General features: G+C 50.3%; 7 protein-coding genes and 1 non-coding gene across 8 annotated transcripts, besides 4 other annotated features; 4 read left to right on the top strand and 4 right to left on the bottom strand.

Moving 5' to 3' along the window:
• Positions 1 to 76: 76 nt before the first annotated feature.
• Positions 77 to 1066, bottom strand: Aud_004964 (DUF1183 domain protein; the record flags this gene model as incomplete). The annotated part of the gene is made up of 1 exon (XM_043289900.1): positions 77 to 1066. The coding sequence occupies one exon, from the start codon at positions 1064 to 1066 to the stop codon at positions 77 to 79; it is 990 nt and encodes a 329-aa protein (XP_043145835.1).
• Positions 1067 to 1443: 377 nt separating this feature from the next.
• Positions 1444 to 3053, top strand: mmm1 (ERMES complex subunit MMM1; the record flags this gene model as incomplete). Its single annotated transcript, XM_043289899.1, has 3 exons — positions 1444 to 1459; positions 1519 to 1549; positions 1613 to 3053. The coding sequence occupies 3 exons, from the start codon at positions 1444 to 1446 to the stop codon at positions 3051 to 3053; spliced, it is 1488 nt and encodes a 495-aa protein (XP_043145834.1).
• A 243-nt stretch (positions 3054 to 3296) lies between these two features.
• Positions 3297 to 3951, bottom strand: Aud_004962 (acireductone dioxygenase (Ni2+-requiring); the record flags this gene model as incomplete). The annotated part of the gene is made up of 3 exons (XM_043289898.1): positions 3297 to 3425; positions 3491 to 3862; positions 3922 to 3951. 3 exons carry the CDS (start codon positions 3949 to 3951, stop codon positions 3297 to 3299), a joined length of 531 nt encoding a protein of 176 aa, XP_043145833.1.
• Positions 3952 to 4309: 358 nt separating this feature from the next.
• Positions 4310 to 6451, top strand: Aud_004961 (tRNA modification protein MTO1; the record flags this gene model as incomplete). Its single annotated transcript, XM_043289897.1, has 2 exons — positions 4310 to 4416; positions 4480 to 6451. The coding sequence occupies 2 exons, from the start codon at positions 4310 to 4312 to the stop codon at positions 6449 to 6451; spliced, it is 2079 nt and encodes a 692-aa protein (XP_043145832.1).
• An 881-nt stretch (positions 6452 to 7332) lies between these two features.
• Aud_004960 (alpha-mannosyltransferase) lies at positions 7333 to 8814 on the top strand (the record flags this gene model as incomplete). The annotated part of the gene is made up of 1 exon (XM_043289896.1): positions 7333 to 8814. One exon carries the CDS (start codon positions 7333 to 7335, stop codon positions 8812 to 8814), a length of 1482 nt encoding a protein of 493 aa, XP_043145831.1.
• Positions 8815 to 9416: 602 nt separating this feature from the next.
• Positions 9417 to 9546: a sequence feature (Protein overlapping with rRNA (Aud_004959, GIC88564.1) was converted to a misc_feature.).
• Positions 9547 to 9663: 117 nt separating this feature from the next.
• Positions 9664 to 9783, bottom strand: Aud_r0019. Its single transcript, XR_006253269.1, has one exon. It is a non-coding gene; the product is annotated as a 5S ribosomal RNA (ribosomal RNA).
• Positions 9701 to 9784: a sequence feature (Protein overlapping with rRNA (Aud_004959, GIC88564.1) was converted to a misc_feature.).
• A 121-nt stretch (positions 9785 to 9905) lies between these two features.
• Positions 9906 to 10170: a sequence feature (Protein overlapping with rRNA (Aud_004959, GIC88564.1) was converted to a misc_feature.).
• Positions 10171 to 10279: 109 nt separating this feature from the next.
• Positions 10280 to 10607: a sequence feature (Protein overlapping with rRNA (Aud_004959, GIC88564.1) was converted to a misc_feature.).
• A 1959-nt stretch (positions 10608 to 12566) lies between these two features.
• Aud_004958 (uncharacterized protein) lies at positions 12567 to 14146 on the top strand (the record flags this gene model as incomplete). Its single annotated transcript, XM_043289894.1, has 2 exons — positions 12567 to 13553; positions 13607 to 14146. 2 exons carry the CDS (start codon positions 12567 to 12569, stop codon positions 14144 to 14146), a joined length of 1527 nt encoding a protein of 508 aa, XP_043145829.1.
• A 1476-nt stretch (positions 14147 to 15622) lies between these two features.
• On the bottom strand, positions 15623 to 17065 carry Aud_004957 (camp independent regulatory protein; the record flags this gene model as incomplete). The annotated part of the gene is made up of 1 exon (XM_043289893.1): positions 15623 to 17065. The coding sequence occupies one exon, from the start codon at positions 17063 to 17065 to the stop codon at positions 15623 to 15625; it is 1443 nt and encodes a 480-aa protein (XP_043145828.1).
• Positions 17066 to 22337: the final 5272 nt, after the last annotated feature.

Genomic DNA, 22337 nt, shown 5'->3' with positions numbered 1-22337 from the left:
AGCGTCTAGGTAGGTTAACTACAGTTTGCGGAATTAGGAGCGAACGAATCAATTCTAATGTCAGCGATTCTAAGCATTATCTTCGTCTTGTTGAGCCGAATCCCGTACTCTCCGTGGTAGCCGAAAACCGAGGAGGGGAACGTGGCCGTGTGCTGCTTTCTCTCCAAGGCTCTTGGTCATCCCATCTTCTAGAAGATGACGGTCTGTCGCTATGCCGATTGCTTCTCCTACCCATCTCGTAGCCGGCCACGCCACCAGCCGCAGCCCCGCTCCAAAAGCCCGGTCTCCACCCTGGCTGCGATGAACATGAACTACTATCTGGAAAGCTGTTGTATGGAGGAGGTGGCCCAGGGTAAGGTCCATTGTCATCTCCTCCTCCGCCACCTCCTCCGCCACCTCCTCCGCCACCTCCGCCCCAAAATCCGCCCCAACCTCGCCCATCATTGGGCCTTCTTCGACGGCCTCGCAGCCCAAAACAGGAGCGGACCATAGGCCATAGAATCATAACGAGAACCGCAGCCCAGAATCCGAGGAAAATCATGTCGACTAGAGCGTCCATGCCTCGGCGCCACCCTTTTGTCGCACGCGGGATGGACCGCAGATCATCCTCTTGTATTTTGCCAAATCGCCTCTCTCCGCGCTCTGTCAACAGTAGCCGGTACTCGACACCACAGCTGCCCTTCAACACCCACTTGTCGTCGGCATTTCGGTACCCCTCGCAGATCACATCTGTTGCGCCCAACATGAACTCCTCCGGAAGTGGCGCAGTACAAGTCCATTGGACATCTTCTTCGTCGTAGTCGTATCCAGCATTCGTGCATCGCATAGTCTCTATCTTGTACTTGTCACAGATGCTCTTTGAGGGTCCCACGCATTTCAACTGTGGAATCGGGGAAACACGGCGAGAGGATGTGAGACGATTGGCGCGGAGCGTCAGCGACTGTACTCGCGAGAGGAGTATGGCATTTGGCCCAGGGGGTGATTCCGAAGATCTACCGTATGCTAGCCCCGGGGGAGCAAAGCATAGGAGCCATAGTAGCAGTGAGTTAATGCTCGGATAGTGCATTGTGCGAGATGGATATTTGGGTTCGGTGTGGAGTATTTTGTAAGCGCAGGACTCCGTCTGCAGGTATATTAATCATGAGCACAAAGACGAGGCAGAACCAGCCAGCTGGTAATATATACAGATTGTAAAGCTCAACGTGTCCTCACACAGAGGCGTGGGCTCATGGGTCATGTTGGAGTCCAATAGCGATATGGATGTGATAAGCGGCTGCTCCGTCTTAGACTAGCCTTGGCCGAGGCCGACAGGGTCCGTCATTCGTCATTCTTTTTTGACCTTGATCTTGATCTTCCAACTCTTTGGAAATCTTCAATTGCAGAGTCGCTTGTTGTAGCAATGGGGCTATGGAAAGCACCAGATAACATATTCAGCAGCTGAAAATGTCTTCTCAGCTAAGTGCGATTGATTCCGTTCCGTTGTTGATGCTTGAACCAAGGCTGACAACACTGAACTAGACGACCCCACGCCTATCCCGGCTCAGTCCTCGTACGTCAAGATCACTCTGCCTTATTGGTTAAGGCTGTTGAATAGCTGATGAAGTGGGTGTAGTTTATCATTTACACAGGGGTTCTTGCTGGGGCAGCTCTCTGTCGTGCTTCTCATTGCTGCCTTCCTCAAGTTCTTCATCTTCGGCGAAGCAGCGCCTCCGCCGTCTCGCGGCCTCTCTCATCGTTCGACTACTCATCGGCGTTCCAGTTCGATTTACAGCAGCGCACAGCATGATGGAAGCACAAGAACATTGAGAGAAAAGCCGTCTAACTCGAACGTCCTCCGTCCGGTACCGTCCTCCGCGACCAACACCCGCTCCATCCTGCGAAAGACCTACTACAGTGCAATCCCCACCAATCCCTCCTCGAAGCATGGACGACACAGGATACACCATTCTTCACACCAGCCAGAATCACTGGACTGGTTCAATGTTCTCATAGCTCAGACAATTGCTCAGTACAGACAAACGGCATATCTGTTGAAGGACTCGCCGACATCATCAATCCTCAGCTCGCTAACGGCGGCCCTGAATAACCCCGAAAAGAAGCCATCATTTATTGATAAAATTACTGTGACGGACATATCTCTGGGGGAGGAATTTCCTATCTTCAGCAATTGTCGGATCATTGCTGTTGATGACCCAAATTCTGATGGTGGACGCCTTCAGGCACTGATGGACGTCGACCTGAGCGATGACAACCTCTCCATCGCCATAGAGACGCAGCTACTTCTCAATTATCCGAAACCATGCTCTGCCATCCTGCCGGTGGCACTCTCCATCTCTGTTGTCCGCTTTTCCGGGACCCTTTGCATATCTCTCGTCCCCGCTTCCACACCTCCACTCGACACTCCATCCCAGTCCCCATCTCCCCCTACCGCCGAGACAACAATGAATGGGCGCTCTAAGCGCGAAGAACAGACTGGTGGAAGTCGCCCTCGCGCAGGTGGCTCTGAGGAACCCAGCGGTGAAAATCCGCCCAAAACCAGTCCAAAGAGCAACGTTGCGTTTTCCTTTCTTCCAGATTATCGACTTGACCTCTCGGTGCGGTCGCTGATCGGCTCTCGTAGCAGACTCCAGGACGTGCCTAAAGTCGCTCAGCTAGTCGAAGCCCGTGTTCACGCATGGTTTGAGGAGCGCGTTGTCGAACCTCGGGTGCAGGTCGTGGGACTGCCGGACCTCTGGCCTCGCATGGGCAGAACAGGAGTTCGGACCGGCGATGATTCGGAAACGGGCTCTAATGCGCCGCGGAGTAGCACAGCGGCGGATGTCAGCGGGTCTGCCCGTCACGAGGAGTCGTCTCGCGAACCAGAGGTGCTCAGATTTGGGGGACTATTGGGCACACGGCCGCCGTTTGACCTTGCCTCTCGAACGAGCAGCTTCAATGTTGAAACTGGCGACCTCCGTAGTCGCAGCATGACTCGGGAAGAGAGCAGTGGTAACCTGAGCGATCAATTCCACATGCCTGGCTCTCTGCCAGGAGGTGGTGTAACTACAACTTGAGTCAATATTTTGACGGGTAGATTAAAAGACATAAAAATGACATGTCTTTCATGGGAATTTCATAGTCGTTCGTACGTGAAAAGTGTCGTGATCTATTGAATTGCTATGATATATACAAAATCATCAGTTTGGAGCTAAAAGCACTAGAACTCGTGGCAAGCTGTAGTCTTCCCCCCTTCAATCAACCCTGCTTCTTGCCCATGCTGGCAAGTAGCATTAAGTCATCAACGGAATGCAAACATTCTAAGAGACGGTTGTGTTCTGGACCGTGCGGAGGTAAGACTGCCGATGATGGTTTTCATCGACATCAGGGCCACGGTTCAAGGGTGTCCACTTAGGCTCTTCCTGGAAAAGGCGCATAGCCTTGACGTACTGTGAACGAAGCAGTCAGCAAGTTGGTATCAAAGTATAGACAGCATAAGCTCATGGAGACCAACATTCTTGTCATCGGTGGTAAACCGATGGTAGATACCAGCGGGGAGAATGATCAAGTCATCCTTCGCCAACTTGATCCGAACCCATTCGTCCTCCTGGCCACGCACGTCAAAGTAACCCTCGCCGTCACGGATGTAGCGGATCTCCTCGTCTTCGTGCAGATGCTCATTGAAGAACATCTTCACCTTCTCCTCGTACACATCACCCATCGTCTGTGGCGAAACGACGATCTCATCACGATTCTTGTATCCACGTTCCTTGGCCAATTCGTTGACAGACTCGATGGAGGGGAAATGGTAGTACTGGACTCCAATGGAGGCGAGGTAGTCCACCGTCACCGGACGGCCAGAGTCATGGGGTTCCCTCTGGTCGCCCTATTCCACTCTCAGTCTCTGCCTGATAAGAGAGGCCAGTCTCGGATAATGAAACCTACCGGTTTGTTGTCATACCAGTAAGCCTTCATGGTGGAATGCTTCTCCTGCACGACCGCCAAACGGATTGTCTATTTGCTTTCAGATAAGGGTCAACAGGTCAACGAACTCAACAATGTATCTCTTATCCTATCAGCGCGAAGATATAGAAGATAGAAAAGCCATCTAAGGGCCTGCGGGGCATAAAAAAGCAGCCCCACAACTAGTGATCGCGCAAATCACGGGCAATATTGCTTATTTGCATTACGTCCGCTCTTCACCGCCTTCGGAAATAAATGGCAATTAGAAAATATCATCCACGTGATCCGGGATAGCCGCCAGTATTTTTCCATGGCTACCATGCAGTTTACTGTTCTGGTGTAGGGTCGTCCTGGGTAAAAAGCGGTCATCATGGCTTTCAGGGCGCGGTCAGTGGCTCTTTGGCGATGGGGTTCTGCTCCTCGGTCCCGAGTCATGGGTCTCACTCGAGGCATGGCCACGGTTTCTGATGGAACCTGGTATGGTTTTCCCAGCACTTCTATCTTAGTCGTCTCTGCACGGTACTGACTCTAGGCATGTAGTGCATACGATGTCGTCGTTATTGGAGGAGGCCACGCTGGTTCCGAGGCCTCTGCAGCTGCCGCTCGATCTGGCGCACGCACCGCATTGATTACGCCGTCGCTTTCGAACATTGGTGTGTGTTCATGCAATCCGAGTTTTGGAGGAATCGGGAAAGGAACAATGATCCGCGAAATTGATGCCATGGACGGTGTGGCAGGGCGAATCATTGACAAGGCCGGTATTATGTTTCGCATTCTCAATCGCTCCAAGGGACCTGCTGTGTGGGGTCCGCGCGCCCAGATCGATCGGGGTCTCTACAAGAAGTACATGCAGGAGGAGCTGGTCGCTACTGAAGGGCTGAGCATAGTGGAGGGCAAGGTCGCAGATATTGTGGTGTCGAAAGAGGGGGTGGAGGACATCCCGGGATCGCAGGGCAAGATTGTCGGAGTACGGCTCGAATCTGGAGAGGTAATACCTACTGGGCGCGTCGTCATCACAACCGGAACGTTTCTCGGCGGAGAAATACACATTGGACTTGAAGCATACCCTTCAGGGCGTATGGGTGAAGCGGCTACGTTTGGGCTTAGCAAATCCCTTCGCGAAGCAGGTTTTCAGCTTGGTCGCTTGAAGACCGGGACTCCTCCTCGTTTGGATATGAAAACGATCGACTTTTCGCCATTGGAGGTCCAGAGAGGCGACTCCCCTCCGCAACCTTTCTCGTATCTCAACACAACGGTCGATGTTGGCGATGAAGGTCAGCTTACATGCTGGATGACCCACACCAACGAGGCTTCACACGAGATTGTGCGCGCAAACCTTGACAAGTCAATTCACATTCGCGAGACCGTGCGAGGGCCACGCTACTGCCCCTCGCTGGAATCGAAGATCATACGTTTTACGGATAAGAAACAGCACCAGATCTGGCTCGAACCGGAAGGATTCGCACCGAATGAGGTCATCTACCCGAACGGTATCTCGATGACCATTCCGGCAGATGCACAATATGCCCTGCTTCGCACGGTCCGCGGTCTGGAGAACGTGCGCATGCTACAGCCCGGCTATGGTGTGGAGTACGACTACATCGATCCCCGCAATCTCCGGCCGACTCTGGAGACAAAACTGATCAGTGGCCTGTATCTTGCAGGCCAGATTAATGGAACAACCGGATATGAAGAAGCTGCAGGACAGGGGATCATTGCCGGTACGAACGCCGGTCTGTCCGCTCAAGGCCGTCAGCCGTTTACTCTCACCCGGTCGGACGGGTTTATCGGAATCATGATCGACGACCTCATCACAAAGGGAGTATCCGAACCCTATCGTATGTTCACCGCACGAAGCGAATATCGCATTTCGACTCGGTCTGACAATGCCGATCTGCGACTCACCCGTATGGCCCGTAACGCCGGAGTGGTCTCGGACAGGCGGTGGCGTTATTTCACCGACACAGAAGCGCAAATCAAGGAGTTGCAGGACCTCCTCGCCAACACGAAACTTTCCTCTACCATCTGGTCGCGCAAAGGATTTAAAACTCGGACCGATAGTTCTGTCCGCTCGGCGCTCGACCTCCTCTGCCTCGACGGTGTGGACATCGACGCTTTGATCCCCCACATCGAATCGCCATCAGGTATGGCATATACACCCTCGTCATTCGACCCCATAATTCGAACCCGAGTCAGCATCGAAGGTCGCTACGCGCCTTATGTCAAGCGGCAAGAGGCAATGGCGAGGAAATTCCTGCAGGATGAGAGCCTCATCTTGCCTCCGGACTTGGACTACTCGAAGGTTCAAGGCATCAGTACCGAGGAAAGACAGGCTCTCGAGCGCGTCCGACCCGTTAGTGTGGGAATGGCGAGGCGCATTGAAGGAGTCACGCCAGCGGGAGCTCTGAGGTTGCTGATGCACGTCCGAAGGGCCATGGACACGAGCAAAGAAGCACTCGATGCAGACGGGTTTGAAGGATCTGCGGAAAGCGTGTTACGTGGATCTGTTTGAGAGTGCAGAATGCAGCGTGATGCTCAATCATCTAGGAGGCTTGTAAGATTAGCATTGGGGTTAACATTTATTGGGAAATTGCATGGCGCATGGGATGGTACAGCGACTGAAATATTTCTTAGGGCTTGTTGATCTTTGCATTGCGTATGGCATTGTAGCTTACTATACCAAGGTTATTCTACTCCGTATACTCTCAGAGGTCTCGCCTCAACAACAGCACATATCATGTATTCCTAATCTCCAAATTCGTAATATATCCATTCTCTATCTACTATTCAACTTAAAGCGGAATATTACAACAAGGAAAACACTCCGAGTCTTAAGAAGAGTAATACGATTGCGTCGATGATGATAACCCACGTGGTGGGTTGAACAGACTTTCCGCAGACCGGGAGTTCATGACTCTTCTATGATGATCATCAGCTGAGATTGATTATTTTATCCCGTCCAATTAACTCATACCCCCCAATCTACACCTCGTATATAGCACTCAAATTTTCCCCTTTATTGCAATGTCAACCTAGTTATCTACCTATCTATCTATCTAACTTTTTCTTTACCTTGGACTCACACGTTCCCTTCTGCATGCCATTCCCGCTGACAATCGCCTATGTATATTCATTCACGCCGCGATCCTGCATTAATCAGCGCATTACCACTTTTCCACAACAGTGATAGGTCTCGAATGTCTCTTGCGCTGCACTCATAAAATCCTTCCGGGGCGTCGCAGGCGCTAGCGCTTCGGGTTCGCACAACTTTCACAACCTCTAAGCTTCTGTATCTTGTGCGACGAGGTGCACTCGCTGGGAAAGGATTGTCACTCAGCTTCGCCGGCGAGAGCGACATCTCACCCTCATCTTTCCGCTCGCAGCTCGACGACAATGTCAGTACCTCGGATGTATTCGCGAGTGCGGACGCTACTGCTTGCAGTATTCCTCGCGTCGGTCTTCACCTGGTCTTTCGCGCGATGGCGATCTGTCCCAGTCAAGTCAGGCGACGAAAACCCTTCCTACCTTGATAGCGACAGCGTTGCGGTCCTGCATTCTACCGATGGTCATATTCATTTCTGGCAGCAGTTCCAGCCACTATTGGCCAAATATCAGCCGAAATGCGACCCACCCATGCGACTCGGCAATGCGCCGTCTGTACGGTTCGAGGAAGCGAAGCCGGAAGACCGAAGGGACTATCTGGATATGCTACCGGATAATGTGGAGATCATGAAGAACGCGCATACCGGGTTTGTCAGCGATATCAAGAGTAACCCGCCACAACTACACTATGTCCCCAACACAAGGGGCCTGGTCTCGACGGCAGGAGGTTCATACCTGCCTGTTCTCGTCATTTCTCTTCGAATGCTCCGGAAAACAGGTTCAGAGCTTCCGGTAGAGGTCTTCTTGGCAAACGAAGAGGAGTATGAGGAGTATATATGCGATGTGATTCTGCCGTCTCTAAATGCCCGATGTGTGGTGCTGTCGCACATTCTCGATGCCGTCCCCAAGATCATGCAGATAGAGAAGTACCAGTTCAAGCTCTTCGCGATGATGTTCTCGTCTTTCGAAGAGATCCTTTTCTTGGACGCCGATGCCTTCCCGCTGGAGAAGCCAGACATCCTGTTCACGAACGAGCCCTTCCGGTCGAAGAACATGGTAACATGGCCAGATTTCTGGGCCGACACCATCTCGTCATACTACTACGAAATCGCATCGAAGCCGATGCCCCCAAACACCATCCGCCAGTCGAGCGAATCCGGCGAGCTGCTCATCTCCAAGAAGACACATTTGAAAACGCTACTCCTGAGCACGTACTACAATTTCTGGGGCCCAGATAACTACTGGGCCCTGCTGTCACAAGGCGCAGCGGGAGAGGGCGACAAAGAGACTTTCGTCGCCGCCGCTCTGACAATGGACGAACCGTACTACCAAGTCAGCGAGCCCATCGTCGCCATCGGCCACCGCACCAAGTCCGGCCTGGCCGGCTCCGCAATGGTCCAATTCGACCCCGTCGAGGACTACGCCCTGACGCAGAAGGGGGAATGGCGCGTGCACGGCTCCAAAGCGGCCGCGCCCCGCGCTTTCTTCATCCACGCCAACTACCCCAAGTTCAACCCCGCCACGGTATTCGACGATCAAGACGTCACCCCGACCTTTGAAGATGACGGCAGCTACACGCGCGCCTGGACGATCCCCGAAGAGGTGATTGGGAAGTTCCGCACGGATGTGGAGAAGCAGTTCTGGAGGGAGATCTTGTGGACGGCGTGCGAGCTCGAAACCAAGTTCCGGACCTGGGAGGGCCGCGAAGGTATATGCCAGCGAGTCAAGGACTACTGGAATGCGATGTTCCCCACCCAGCAAGCCAAGACATAAACGGTTGTCCTGAAGGTTGACATCTCGAACCGGACCTTTGATGCTAGGAGGGCATAACCGCGGAACCGGCAACCGTCCATCCACCAGCATCCTACGGTGGCCAGGAGGCCACTTCGTCAGTGACCAGGATTTTAGGGCATGGCCAAAGTCCACGATGTCGAGCGACGCTAATGTGTAACCGTACTTTCATACGGCCTACAAGGGTGAGCAAACAATCTCGCCTGCTTTAACAAATGCAAACACTCGAAAGGCAATCAGGTCTGTCCATATATTTGTTCGCCATTGATCGTTCCCTTTCGTGAAATCACATCGCATCTATCGGACATTTCATCAGCTGCTACGTGGTCTTCTCCCGCAGAAAAAAGCATTGAGAAACGTGGAGCCTTGTGCTTATAGCACTTCGCTTCATTTGCAAATATCAAGTCTATACTGCCCCTTTCTATGTACATCAGCTGGTCATATACACTCCAACCATGCAAATATTTACCGCAACTTGTAGTAACAAATGAAACGAAATATAGGAGGCGACCTATCGAGTTTAATCACTCTGCGCCGAAGCCATACACTTTTCCCCTGAACCATCTATATGCAATGCACGAAGTTCACGAGGACTTCTTCCCGCTGGCTCTTGCAATGCGTTTCTGTACTTCCTCCTTAGTGAGGATCTTTACTGCGTCTTTGGAAAAGACGTAGCTGAGCCCAGACCAGATTGTAGTGGCTGCAACGAGGTACCTAGGTAAAAAGTTAGAATGCGATGCAAATAAATAAAGAGTATTAACAAAAGGAAGAACAAGAGAAAATAAAGAGGAAGAAGTTATGTAGATAAAAAATGATTTTGCAAAAAGCAAAAACGTACAACAGCCGGGATTCGCTGGTGGTCACCCACCCAACTACTAACCGGCCGGCGTGTGGCTTAAGTACGGCTGAGCGGACGGGAAGCCCTGTTTTCCACACCCTATGGTCGTACGTGCTAGAATTTCACCTGACAGCAACCATATGCACAGATACCTCCCATTCTCTTCCACACTTCAAAAGAAATAAGGGTAAAAAAGCAATAACGATGGGAAACAAAAGGAATCTGTGGTACTTACTGAAACGCCGTCATTCCTTCCCGGAGACTCCATGCATCGAGGACTGCCTCTGGAATGACAGGCAATGCGATCGCAGAGCCCACAAGCACAAGCTGCAAAGCTGTGTTGACTTTGGAGATACCCGTTGGCTTGACCTCTGCGGAGGGAAGGGAGAAATCCCAGTACCGTGCCATCGTCTTTGGCGGGGGGAGAGATATCCAGCGGTAGTAGATTGCGGACAACGCAAGACCAACATCGCGACCGAGAATGATTACCGCAAGCCATACTGTTCCCGATCAGTGACTGCCAACAACAAATAGGAAAGACAAGATCCCCTTGTTCGATATTGGATGAGATTGAAACAACAGCGTCATTAAAGGAAGGAGGAGCCCTACCAGGAATAGAACCATTGATAGCCAAGCAAGCAACACCAATCGTCATCAACAGTTTATCGGCCATTGGATCGATAATGGTACCAACGACAGTTTGCAGGTTATAACGTCGGGCAATATAGCCGTCCACAAGATCTGTGAGGCCAGCATAGACAAATAATGATAGCGCAGCTGCGTGATGATCATGAACGAGAAAGTAGCCTACCAAGGGAGCCGCAAGTAGACGAGAGAATGTGAGGATATTGGGAACGGTGTAAATGTTCTCATGAGTAGGAAGAGGAATTTTGGAGAGGATAGGAGACTTTTTCAAGCCGGCTTGGGGCCTACACATGGTCAAAATCTCACCAACGATAGTCACCCACATGCGAGGAGACCTGCATTGGCACCGACATGACGCAGAGATCAATACTCACTTTTGAGAGGGGTTTTCCATCTGACCATCCGGTCTTTTTGAGCCTGACCATCTCCTCTGTTGATTAAGTGGTCGGCCACAGGGAGGCTCGATAGCACGGAACATACAGCCCGTGTCTCTCGCGAACCTAGCAACTGTTAGGCTCAATGAAAGACCTAGCGGAATAGGCGTATACATACCTGTCTTGCATGTATCTAGGACGAGCTAATGCCGTAGATACCGTCAAAGAGTGTAGGCTCTTCCACCGGGGGTTTTGCCATCCTCTGCAGGTGGCGGAATTCGACCCGAGTGGATGAAACATGGTTGCTCTCCATAGACTTGGAGATTGCCTGATGGCTCGAATGGGCATCAGCAGGAGAGTATTAGTTGCCATGATGACCTTTGTCAATCAATGGCACAAGAAATGGGATAAGTGAAATAGTGAAATAGCAGATGAAAAGCGCTTGGCGAAAATACTGAGATCTGTTCGGAGCTCTGGTGCAATGCATATGTCTCGGTTGGCGATTTTCCCTAACTCAAGACAGCCGCCGAGACAATATCATAGTCAATTAAGCCTGGATGTGTCCGTTAGAAATATGCTGTCAACCTGGAACCCATATGCTATGGGGTCAATGAGATCAAAAATGAAGGCCAGATTCGAAGATATGCACGATGACGAAACGACAGTTGGCGCTCTTGTGGCGAATATGAACGTAACAAAATGGCAGACGGCCTATTCAGGTGACGAGTTGTATAGTCAACAGCCTATCTCTTTGAACTTGAATTTATAGCGATAACCGGAGTATATGATGGCGGGTCAATCACCCAATTCCAAGCAACTCAACGGCGGTCTCGGGTCAGAAGATATACAGGTGACGGTGGGAACCAGACAGCGGCCAACTACAGACCGGCTGGATCCCAGTTGAGCCCAAGAAACCGCACGAATGCTTGTGTCGCAATGAAACAAGAAAATGGTTTCAATGTATACAAATCGAGACTCGTGACCACCTTTTTCTGTCTGGGGAAAGGAAAATGCGCACGGAGGAGGTGTTGTTCCGGTTAAGTCATGTGATATTTCCCGAGGTTGTTGTATCTGGTGTAGACCTTTGGGCGGCGAACATCGACATGTTGAACCATCCTCAGTATACTAGGATACCACGGAAGTTTCTTTCTTCGCTATCGTCCAAGTCATTTACTTGAATAGGCGTAAGACATCAATACACAGCGGGTGTGGTGTAACCGCGCCGTCTCTCCATCCCGACGTGCAAATCATAAGGCAGATTGACAAAACTAATGAGGATGCAGATGGAGTCATACTTGGTACAGTCAGGCTTGCAGTCAGTAGATAGGGGAGAAAGGAGTCATTGGGGCTATCCATTGCTGAGAGCTTTCGTGGGTTGCTTGTGCTACGACGTAGAGATATATACAGAGATATATGCTTCGAAAGCTGGTTGGTCACCTCCCACATACGACAGCATCTACAACACACCCTAAAATTTACAGAGAATAGAATGTGGTTTAAGAGTCATTAGCTCTCCACCTGACCTCTCAGGTCAACGAAGCAATACATTCACTGGCGCATTCACCATATCCATAGTAGCACATCCGTCCGTCTCTCATCTGACTGTAGATCCCTTCTCACCTGACGCCAGCTATGAGCATCTGTCCACAAACCGGGTTTTCGCCTTCAGGTTTGCCAAAGTAAGTCAAAAGCAGAGCACTCTGCATATGACACTGGCTAACTTACCTCATCACTAATGATGTTGATTTACAGGCTGTTCGCGGATCCCTACTTCCATCACTCATGGATCGACAAGACACATACCCGACCTCAAACATAGGACTTTGACATGCAGCAGGCATTTTTGGCTACCTGATACGACAAGAACAAACCTGTAAATGCCAATCATGAACGGTCCTGCGCCTCCTGCGCCGCTGCCTCGCGACTTGACCATCCCTGGCAACAAGCAAAAGAAACTTGAAACCAGCAACACAGGGTCCCAGATGCCTGCAGATCCCAATCTGGCAAACCCTCGACTATTGCTCAACGGAGCCTGCATCTACGAGCGTCAATTACCCGGCGACGCATACATCACAGCGCACGTCCAGCGACTGCAGCATGGATTCTACTCCAGCCCTGCCGTTTCCGACAAGGACTATGACCACGTAGACTTCCTGGGGATCAATTTCGTCTTCCACTCACCCAACACTTTGTCGCATCGGTTCAAGGCGGCCACGATTCGAGCTTCCGTGCAGGGCACCCGGCATGCCGCTTCGTCAGGCCATTACCCGAACGGCTACCCGCCGGGAAACCCGCGCTTCCTCATGCATGCACCACATCTGATCTACGGGGCTATATCGCCAGAGACACTGCAGTGGAACTACAGCCTGTCCGGATCACTGGGAGTCGTTGACTGGCCCCTGATGGCCAGCCTGTCACCCACCGGTGGCATTAATGGCCGATACAGACGCTATGAGATGATGAGAATCCAGGGATCGGTACGGACCCTGAAGAGCCCACGAGGGCGCAAGTTCGACATCGAGGCCGGGGAAATTGTCTGGTCGCTGGAAGAGAACAGTCTACAGAGATCGGGCCTGCCGCGGGAGATCACGTTTGCCATGCTGATCCAGAAACCGCGCGCAGACAGCCGCATTGTTTTCTCCTTGGACATCGAGCCGACCCTGCAATCGTGGTACGGCAGCTACCCGGACTGGTGGTTATCGTTGCCCAAGTATCAGCCTCTGAGTCGACGGCTTGTGGACTTCAGATCGGAGGTTGGACAGCGCTTTGAACCCGTCGCATCGATGAAAGGATTCAATTTCGCGACTCTCGAAAGTTCCTTTGATGACTATGTGAGCATGCCGGGGAAGAGATTCGCTTCCGTTGTAAGCTCCAAACCGCCGATGATAGGAAAAATAGTTGACGCAGACAACCACAGATCCCACCTGACGGAGGAATTCTACAAGACGACAACGACGCCCTTCAAGATATCAACCATGACCGCACCATAGTCGAGCCGATCCGGGGTGTCGCAAGAATCGCATACCCCAATGCCATCGCCGGCGCAGCAGCAACAGCTACAGCCACAGCAACAACATCAACTCCAGCACCAGCGCCAGCCCTTAGCGAGCCGGCGCCCATAATACGTCGGAGAACCCTGATCTCGGACCCTAGCGCCTTGACCATCCACCTGCTGATGGACAACCAGATGGTCTCACACCTATCAAGTCTGCGCGGGAGCCGTCCTCCACCCAAACCCACTACCCATAGCGACATTCATAATGGCAATAGCACTGCCAAGCGGAATAACAGCGATCGCCAAGAGTCCCCGACTGCAGTGCCAGCAGCCACTATCCCAGCACCGCCTCAGCGCCGGACGACCCTCCGCAGGACAAGATCGAGAGAAGGACTAAATTGGGATCGGAATCATCCTCATCCGGAACCGCGCCCCCAGGTATCCGACCAGCGTTTTTCCTGATGCACCTTTTTTTTCCCCTTCCTATCAATATCAGTTTCACATCGCTCACATGACCGACGTGACGACGCGGGAGTCCGCATGTCCATCTAGTCACATGGGGCGCAGCACATGCGTACCGCGATTCGAATGGAATGGAATGATCACCACACCCTGCGAACAGTGCGAAGTACCTACCTACTCACCTACGTAAAGCACACAAATAGCCAAGCAGATAACCCGGTCCCACCAATCAAGGTCCCCAAAGTGGGGTTCTCCTGATCCGCGTCTCCCCGGGTCAAGCATCCCTGATTCGCTGACCCAGGACCGAACGGGCTACGGGACAAATCGGCCCACCAGCGAATGATCTGCAACTGCAAGCAGGCTATGTCACGTACTGTATCCGTCATAGATAAGGGAAAAAAAAGGACCCGAAGTTCAGAATGTAGTTTCGCAAATTGATCTCTGTAGTGCTAGTGCTAGGCCGATAAGTCCATGGGTGAGAGATTGTTTCATTTTGACTATCTAGAATAGAGCGTCTCCGTACCATAAAGTAGATACTCTGTGTGGACAGCGGATACCGGACGGGGCCCTAGTTAGTGGTGGATCTGACAATGGCCAATTCAATTTACTTCCCGCGTCTATCCTTGAGCATTAAAAATGAAGGTTTTCTAGATTGCGGTCTAGTACACACTAAGCATCGTATTTCAACGTCGAGCGAAGAATACGGACGATCATGAAGCAGCAGTCAGAGACTGGTAAGGAAAAATCGAACAGCAGTGATGATGTAATCCATTCGTTCCTTCGAGATGTTACATGCAAGGAACGCAGACATGGCACGTAGCACCTTTGTTTCAGCACCAGGAATATGGGGCTGGGCAATTAATTGGACTATTGAAAGTATGATATAACCTCCACTGGTAGACCAGAATACACGCAAAGGCAAAAGATATCAATGTGACCTGGCTTATAATCGGCCTGTGAGGATGCTCTCAGCTTCCGTATACACCTAGAGCCTCTCCCCGTAAAAAAGCAATAAGGATATAATAGCTTAGCAAAGCAGGAACAGGACTGAAAACGGAGACATAAAAAAAGAGAGGAAGAAACACAGATAGCCACCCAGACCGAACCACCAAAACCGCGACATTGCTCATAATCATGTAAAAGACAGTGCAACTGAACCCGAATGAAGGACCCTCCGAACAAGTGCAGGAGAAAGAATAAAGATCACAATTGGCTAAGACGAAAAGATTTTGATGTGTATCATATCGTCGTAGAAGACAACACAGCAAACCATGAAAGAAACAGCCTCCGGTATCTTCTCTAAGAGCAGAATTCCACCCGGGTAAACATCATACCGTGCTTACAGAATCTATCCCCAAATCGCCGCCCTCAGAGATATAATGTGAATAGAAAAGGAAACGGGGTAATCATAGGAAGGGTGTACGAAACAAATAAAAAGAAAGAAATAATGGAATATTGGAGGGTAGCGCGGCGAAGTTACATTTGCGGCTGAGCTGGAGCAGTCGTGGTCCATGTCGAAACAGGGTAACTCGCATGCGCGGCTGGCGCCGTCGCTCCCATGTAATACTGAGGCCTGTCGCTTCCCGTATAGTAATGAGCAGGTATAGACTCGCGACGAGGGATACTAGGATCGAACGCTGGCGCAATGCCACGCTGCTCGAGTGGTTGTTGCGACGGCCCATCCATGTGGCCTGAGAGGCTGAAACTGTTCCCTCGAGAGAAGGTCGCTGGGGTGGAAGGATCGATCGGCGACGTCACATCCGTGGCAACACTGCGCGATGAGATCGAGGAGTTTCGGTAAGCTGACACACTTTGATCCGATGTAGAGCGATTGCGCTCGCTCAGAGAACTAGGTATGCTGCTGTTCAGGGTGGACGGCATGGATGAAGACAAAGGCCCATGGCTGATTGAGTCAAAACTGGTGCCATACGGAGCTGGAGCTGGGTTGGGATTCCTGTACTGCGGATAGTCCTCCGTCTTCTGCGGAAGATGCGCGGGCGCAGAAGGGGCAGGAAGGTACGGATTCTGTGCGGGCTGTGTGGGCATCGAGCCTCCAATGGAATATCCAGGAATCGGTGCAGACTGTGGTGCGTGAGAGGCAGTGTAAGGCGCCGTATGCATATAAAACTCAGGGTGGGGATTCGGCATGGCGTATCCAGGAGGCGCCATCAGCTGCGGCCGATATCCATAAATGGCATGAGACGGATCATTCGGATTCTCCAGTCCACTTGTCTCCAGATCATCGATTGGAGCGCGGAAGCTCTGCTTCTGCGTCAGTTCCACGCGTGGGCGGATATATCGCAGCGATTCCACCATCGACGGCGGATTCAGAACACCCCGCATCACATCCTCAACGCTGTAATACGACACCAGGTGATGGGTCACCCCAGAGACAGTTACGCTCATTGTCTTCTTGACCAGCCCCGAATCCTTGAAGCCGTATGAATCCACCAAGGAACCGACCAGTGCCCGTTCCACGTCCGATTGATGCGACCGATCGCCAAACGAGCCAGATGTCGAAGAGGGAGAATAAGATCCACCGTTGCTATCATGACGTGGGTAGGGTTCGCCAGGCCTCGCGGTAGGCACCGGACGTCGGCTGGCCTTCTTCATCGCTCGTTTCTTCTCTCCTGGTGGAAACGGCTTTTCAAGCTCTCGATAGACTAGAAAGTTGCCCAAGATACGACTGGGACTCCACGTAACTCCGTCTGTCCATCGTTTGATGCCTGATGAGTTCTCTTCGTAGATGAACACACTACCGCTGCGGACGAGATGGCTCCTTTCGCGATCATGAGGTCGGCGAGGAACGTGATGTAGGATGCCCGTCAAACAGGCCTCGAACAAGATCAGTGCATCTTGCGTCGTTGCGACATACCCCGTGAACGTGGGTTCCAACACCGCAGCGGTGCCGTTCACCATCTTCTGTTTCTTTTATCCCCAAATTGATGGGGGAGGTTGTAGTAGAGTTAGGTTAAACTTAGTTGACAGGGGAGGGGCCCCGAGAAGTAATATCAATCAGAGTTGAACCACCTGCTGGATCAGAGTTTCAAGCAACGCGGCTAGGACTGCGATGTTTCCACGAAGTTTAAAGAGAGGAAGGAGCGACCAGATCCAACAGCTGTGGTTTCGCGCAACTGCTGGCTGGAAGGAGGCGTATAATTCTGTCTTGCTTGTGTTCAGACTGATGATTTAGTTTTGGGCGCACAATATAAGAAGAGAAATTGAAAAGAAGTGGAAAAGAGAGGGGTAAAAGAAAGATGACAATGTTCGAGGTGTATGTAGGTCAGGGTAGGGTAAGGTAAGGTAGTGAGTAGGTAGTAGTGACACTCCGGGGCAAAGTAAGTGGAAGCTCACGGCAAGGTCGAACCGTAGAAGAAGGGCCGATGGTGCAAGTTTAAAACCAGACCTCCCCCCTCCCTGTCTCTCCAGAGAGTTTAAAGTCTACCGAGTTTCGACTTTCTGCAACCCGGATCGACAACCAGCACGGGCCCCAGTCTCGTTCTGTTCCCTCAAATCTCCGTCTAGACGGAGGAGGAGGTCCCAACGAGCAAACAAGGAAAGAAAAAGAAAAAGAAAAGATTGGATCCGGATTCTGAATTTCTGGAGACTGGAGACTTTATCCAATGGAAAACTGGAACACTGGATAGACAGACACGGATGGAATACGTCTGGCCGAAGTAGTATAAAAGCTGGGTCGACTGGAGCTTCTGGTTCCACGGGTAGCGATCGGATCGTATAGGTTGACTTAAGTCTTCCAACCACAGAAAGTTGCGGTAATTCCCAAGCCTCTGAATGTTCTGGACTGGCCAGAGGAGATAGCATCAGCACCTAATTCACCCGTGTCGCATTTCCTTTTACAACTTGTGATTTATAAAAAAGGAGAGAGGATAGCAGTTCCAAGTTCTCGAAGTAATAGGGGAGAAAAAAGTAGAAACGAACAGTTCAACTGGTGCTGGAGTGGCTGTTCTGTAACTGTATCGCAGCAGGAGGAATGTCAGCCGATTTTATCCACTTTGGGACTCAGGACAGCCACCAGTGCCATGCGAAACGAGGAACAACGAGAAGAACCTCCCCAGAATAAGCAAAGAGGGAAAATAAAAAGAAAGCAAGCCTAGAACACGAGGCGAAGGAACAGAAGGAAAGTGATATGATATAGATACCTGGGAAAGTAGTGTCGACCTGGCGAGGGGGACCGATTTTATTAAAGAATAATCGACGATGATCGAGAAACAGTTTAAGCAACTCAATTAACATGCAAAAGAGCAAGGTAAGATAGATAGGTAATGTCCGTCTCTTCTACGGTAGTGAGCACTTGTTTTGCTATTTCATATTCTATTTGATTTTAATTTTGATTTGATTATTTTTTGCAACTCGTCAGAAAAATAGATTAAAAAATAAAAAATTAAAAAAAAAAAAAAAGAAGGGAAAAAAAACCAAAGAAAGTGGATTACTATGCTAGCTACAGGAAGAGCAGGCTAGGACAAAGCCGGGTATGGTGGAGGAGAAGCAGCAGCAGTACTCCGTAGTTACAGAGTAGATGACTAGGTAATTAGCAGGCTTAGCAGCAGAAGAAGAACTGGATAGTCACAGTTAGTATTCCCGATAGACTTGACTATCCAGACTAGACTACAGAGTACCTAGTTGATGGGCAGCTAAGGCTGTCGTGTGGGCGGGGCGACCCATGGTAATCCGGTAGTCAGGTAGGCCTGAGCAGCAGCCAGAGGCCCTGAGGCCCAGAGAGGGGGATGGATGAGGAGGCAAGACCATGATCATTATCACATTATGATTGGAAGGGAGGAGGAAATAATCGGGGTGGAGGCTAGGACGATAGGCTAGGTGCAACTAGTGAATCCCAAGTTCCCAAGTTTCCAAGGGGCTAGCACTTAGTAGAAAACGCCGCAGAAGACTAAGAGCCAGAGCCATGAGAGAAAAGATGACGGTGGATCTACATCCATGAGGCCATCGCAGGATCCAACATTCCAATAGCTACCTGAGGAAAAAAGCCAAGAGCCACAGCACCAGCTATCGATGACGACCTTTTGGCTCAGGTATTCATGATATTGGCACACAAGGAAATAAGATAAATAGCACCTGAGTACTCCGCACTGAGTGGAAAAGTAATAGACGGGATACAACTCGAATAAAAGTGAAAATGAGGGAGGGAAATAAGGGGGAGAACACTAAACAGAAATAGGAGGGGAAAAATTGAAGGACAAAGCGACACAAAATGATGATGCTGTGAAGTCGTCCGCCAACAGCAGCAGAAGGGCAGAGAAGGGATGGGGGGAAAAGGGACCAACCTAGCTTACTCCTACACTCAGCAGTCAATAGAAGGGAGGGAAGCAAGTGGGGATGGCAGAAGCAGGTACCGCGTTTCACTTGCTGGGGTTGTCTGGTAACTACCCAACCTTAGTAGTAATGACATTTAATATTTTCTTTTTCTTGTAATCATGTTCGTTGAAGAATGACATGGTATTTCCTATTATGGCAGGCATTTGTATGCACAACAATAAAGCTTCATACATCTATCCAGGTTCCAAATCTCCCGAACCAACTGTGCTGGAAGAGGCGGGGAAAGTCGCCAGGATGGAGATGAGATTTCAGTTTCACTGACATTGACACTGGCTCTGCTTGGCACTAGGATGGAGTCCGAAACACATTGAAGATGTGGTTGAGTCCATCCAGTAACTAAGAGGTAGTGACGGGATGAAAAGGTCGGCGCGGGGAGAGTGGATAATGGATGATGGAGTGATATTATTACAGGGGGATAGGTTGCCCTGATGCCTTTTATACCAACAGTGAGAAAAACAAGATAATCATAGAAAGCTAAGGAAATAACAGTCTGAGGTGTGTTTTCATTCTATCCCGACTTGAGAGGATTATTCCATTTGTTTAAACAATAATGTGAAAATATATCAACTTAGAGCAGCACCATGTCCACGAGAATCAACGGTAATCACTAAGGTAGGCATCATCCCTGTACCAAGGTTAAGGGGACATGAACAGAGTGGAGCAACCAGCAACTTGCAGTGGTCACCAGTCACACCACTGGAAAAATGAAGCGAATCATTTGGTTGGGGAAGACAGGACACTAGCACAAAGGGGGTTTGAATATCCGTACTTTACTGCCTATCAACACTGCTACACAACACAGCAATCTCAAGCCAGGTGCCCAGGTCTGCCAGTTCGAGATGGAGCTGCATCGAGCACTCGACATCTATGGGAGACGGTGCACAGGGGTCCAATACTTATCTCCCGCAAACTCAGTGAACTGAATAATATCGTTGGTGCACCTGTGCGCCCGGGAAGCAGCGCCTGGTCTGTGAGTCGAAGTACGCTGAGGAGTGAGCACTGAGCAGCATGGAAATGAGGGGTTGCCTGCAGGTGGAGTATCTAGAGGCGGTTGTCCAACCATGGCTCCGCTCTTTGAAGACTCACTTATCCACTCTTCTGGCGACATCATCATGACTTGATTAAATGAGTTCATTTAGAATGATACGATATTTATATTATTACCTTCCTAGAGAGACAACCGACTCAATCAGTGAAAGCCTGAAGAAAGTCATAATAAAATACCAGGAGGCACTAAGATCTATATCTGCTACTGTGCTCCGTACCTGCTGAGGATCCCCACATCTCCTGGAAACTGCTTTTAAGTGACAGGATCTGTGGACAGTCAGTCCAATAAAAAGAGGAGTAGTAGGCGGAGAGAAGATGAAACTGGGGACTTGAGCAAATCATAATAATCTGCGATGATTTTAATGAAACTACCTGGTCCAGATTTACTTTTACTGACAGGCCATAGTCTACTCCGCAGACCGTACTAGGAATATTATGTGGTGTTAAGACGAGGCAATTTCTGGTTGAGTGTCGAAGAGGGTCTGGAGAAATGATGACCAGACTAAGGTACAAATGCTAATTAGAATTGGTCTATTCTGGTGGACCACGCCTAAAGTACGGAGTAGATCAACTCGAATCTGGAAACACTAGTTTAGTAGCTACCTATTGTCTCTTGCTCCCAATAATCATAGTCACTCGACTCCGTGCAGAATTCTGCCGTCTCCGGGACCCGGAAGATATTCGTGTTGTCCAGAACTGGAACTCGGTCAACTACCTACCTTGGTCGTGGCGATTTGAGGCTGTTATCGTCGCCGTTATCGCCCTGCGTTGTACTCCATTTACCCTTAGATACATTAATATTGGCAGTCCTATCGGCTTCACTCGCCGTCGCAAGTAGTAGATAAAGACTTATAATATTGGCCAAACGAAATGTGTCCGCGACCTGGCCGCCCCGGTCACCGGCCCAGAAAAAACAGAGGACTGTGCGCCACTCGACCGGCCCTGCACCTGCATACTTGGACTCGAAAAAGATTTGCCGTCTCCATTCGTATTGTTCTTTATGATGGGTTGGGTGCTCGGTTGATTAGGAAAGTAGTGTTGCCATACAAGGCATACAGGATGAGGGGAATTCCTCTTTCGCCATCTTGCAGCCTGTGACTTTTACACTCGCCCGACAGACAGTACCAATCACGGCCGCTGTGGCTACTCCATATCGGTCGGATATTGCAGTAGGATTCCGTAAATTTTAAAGAAGAGGATGACTTTGCCGATCAGGGTGCAAATGAACGGTATCCTGCGGCGAAGAAAAGGAGTTAGTGTGCCTATTAAGAAAGAGAGATAAGATGTGAAGTATGCATAGTAGATACTTTGTGCTACAGTCCCACAAGGTCACCTAAAGTAAACGACAAGATTCATCCCATGGCTGATCTAGGTTTAAAGTTGAATTGGACTAAAGTCTTCGGTAACTTCGTGGGGACATGTCTTTTTTTCACTCCTTTCAGGGGTTCAGCCCTTGAGCTTATTGAACTCACCAAAAAGGAAAAAACCTTCACGGGAGATCCTCAGCAGATCAAGGTCGTGGTCTCATAAATGGTGCCTTGTTGATCAGAAATTACCGTACTCGTCTTGCGACATTCAATGGGCAATCCTTCGGCACTAGCAGGGTTCTTCGTTAGGTGAGACGGACCAGAGGCGTACGACTTGACAAGAAAAGGAAAACCATATTGATGATTATTTCTAAATTTTTAGTTGTTGTGAACGGAGTGCCAGAATTATTGGCCCGTAGATATCCATTAGGTATCCAGTACCCGTAGACCTGGCCCCAATTTCCGACGACTTGGGTGAACAGGTA

Source organism: Aspergillus udagawae (genome assembly GCF_001078395.1).
Source record: "Aspergillus udagawae IFM 46973 DNA, scaffold_3, whole genome shotgun sequence".
Classification (NCBI taxonomy): domain Eukaryota; kingdom Fungi; phylum Ascomycota; class Eurotiomycetes; order Eurotiales; family Aspergillaceae; genus Aspergillus; species Aspergillus udagawae.
The sequence above is the reverse complement of the archived record's forward strand: the minus strand, read 5'-3'. Positions and strand labels throughout refer to the sequence as shown.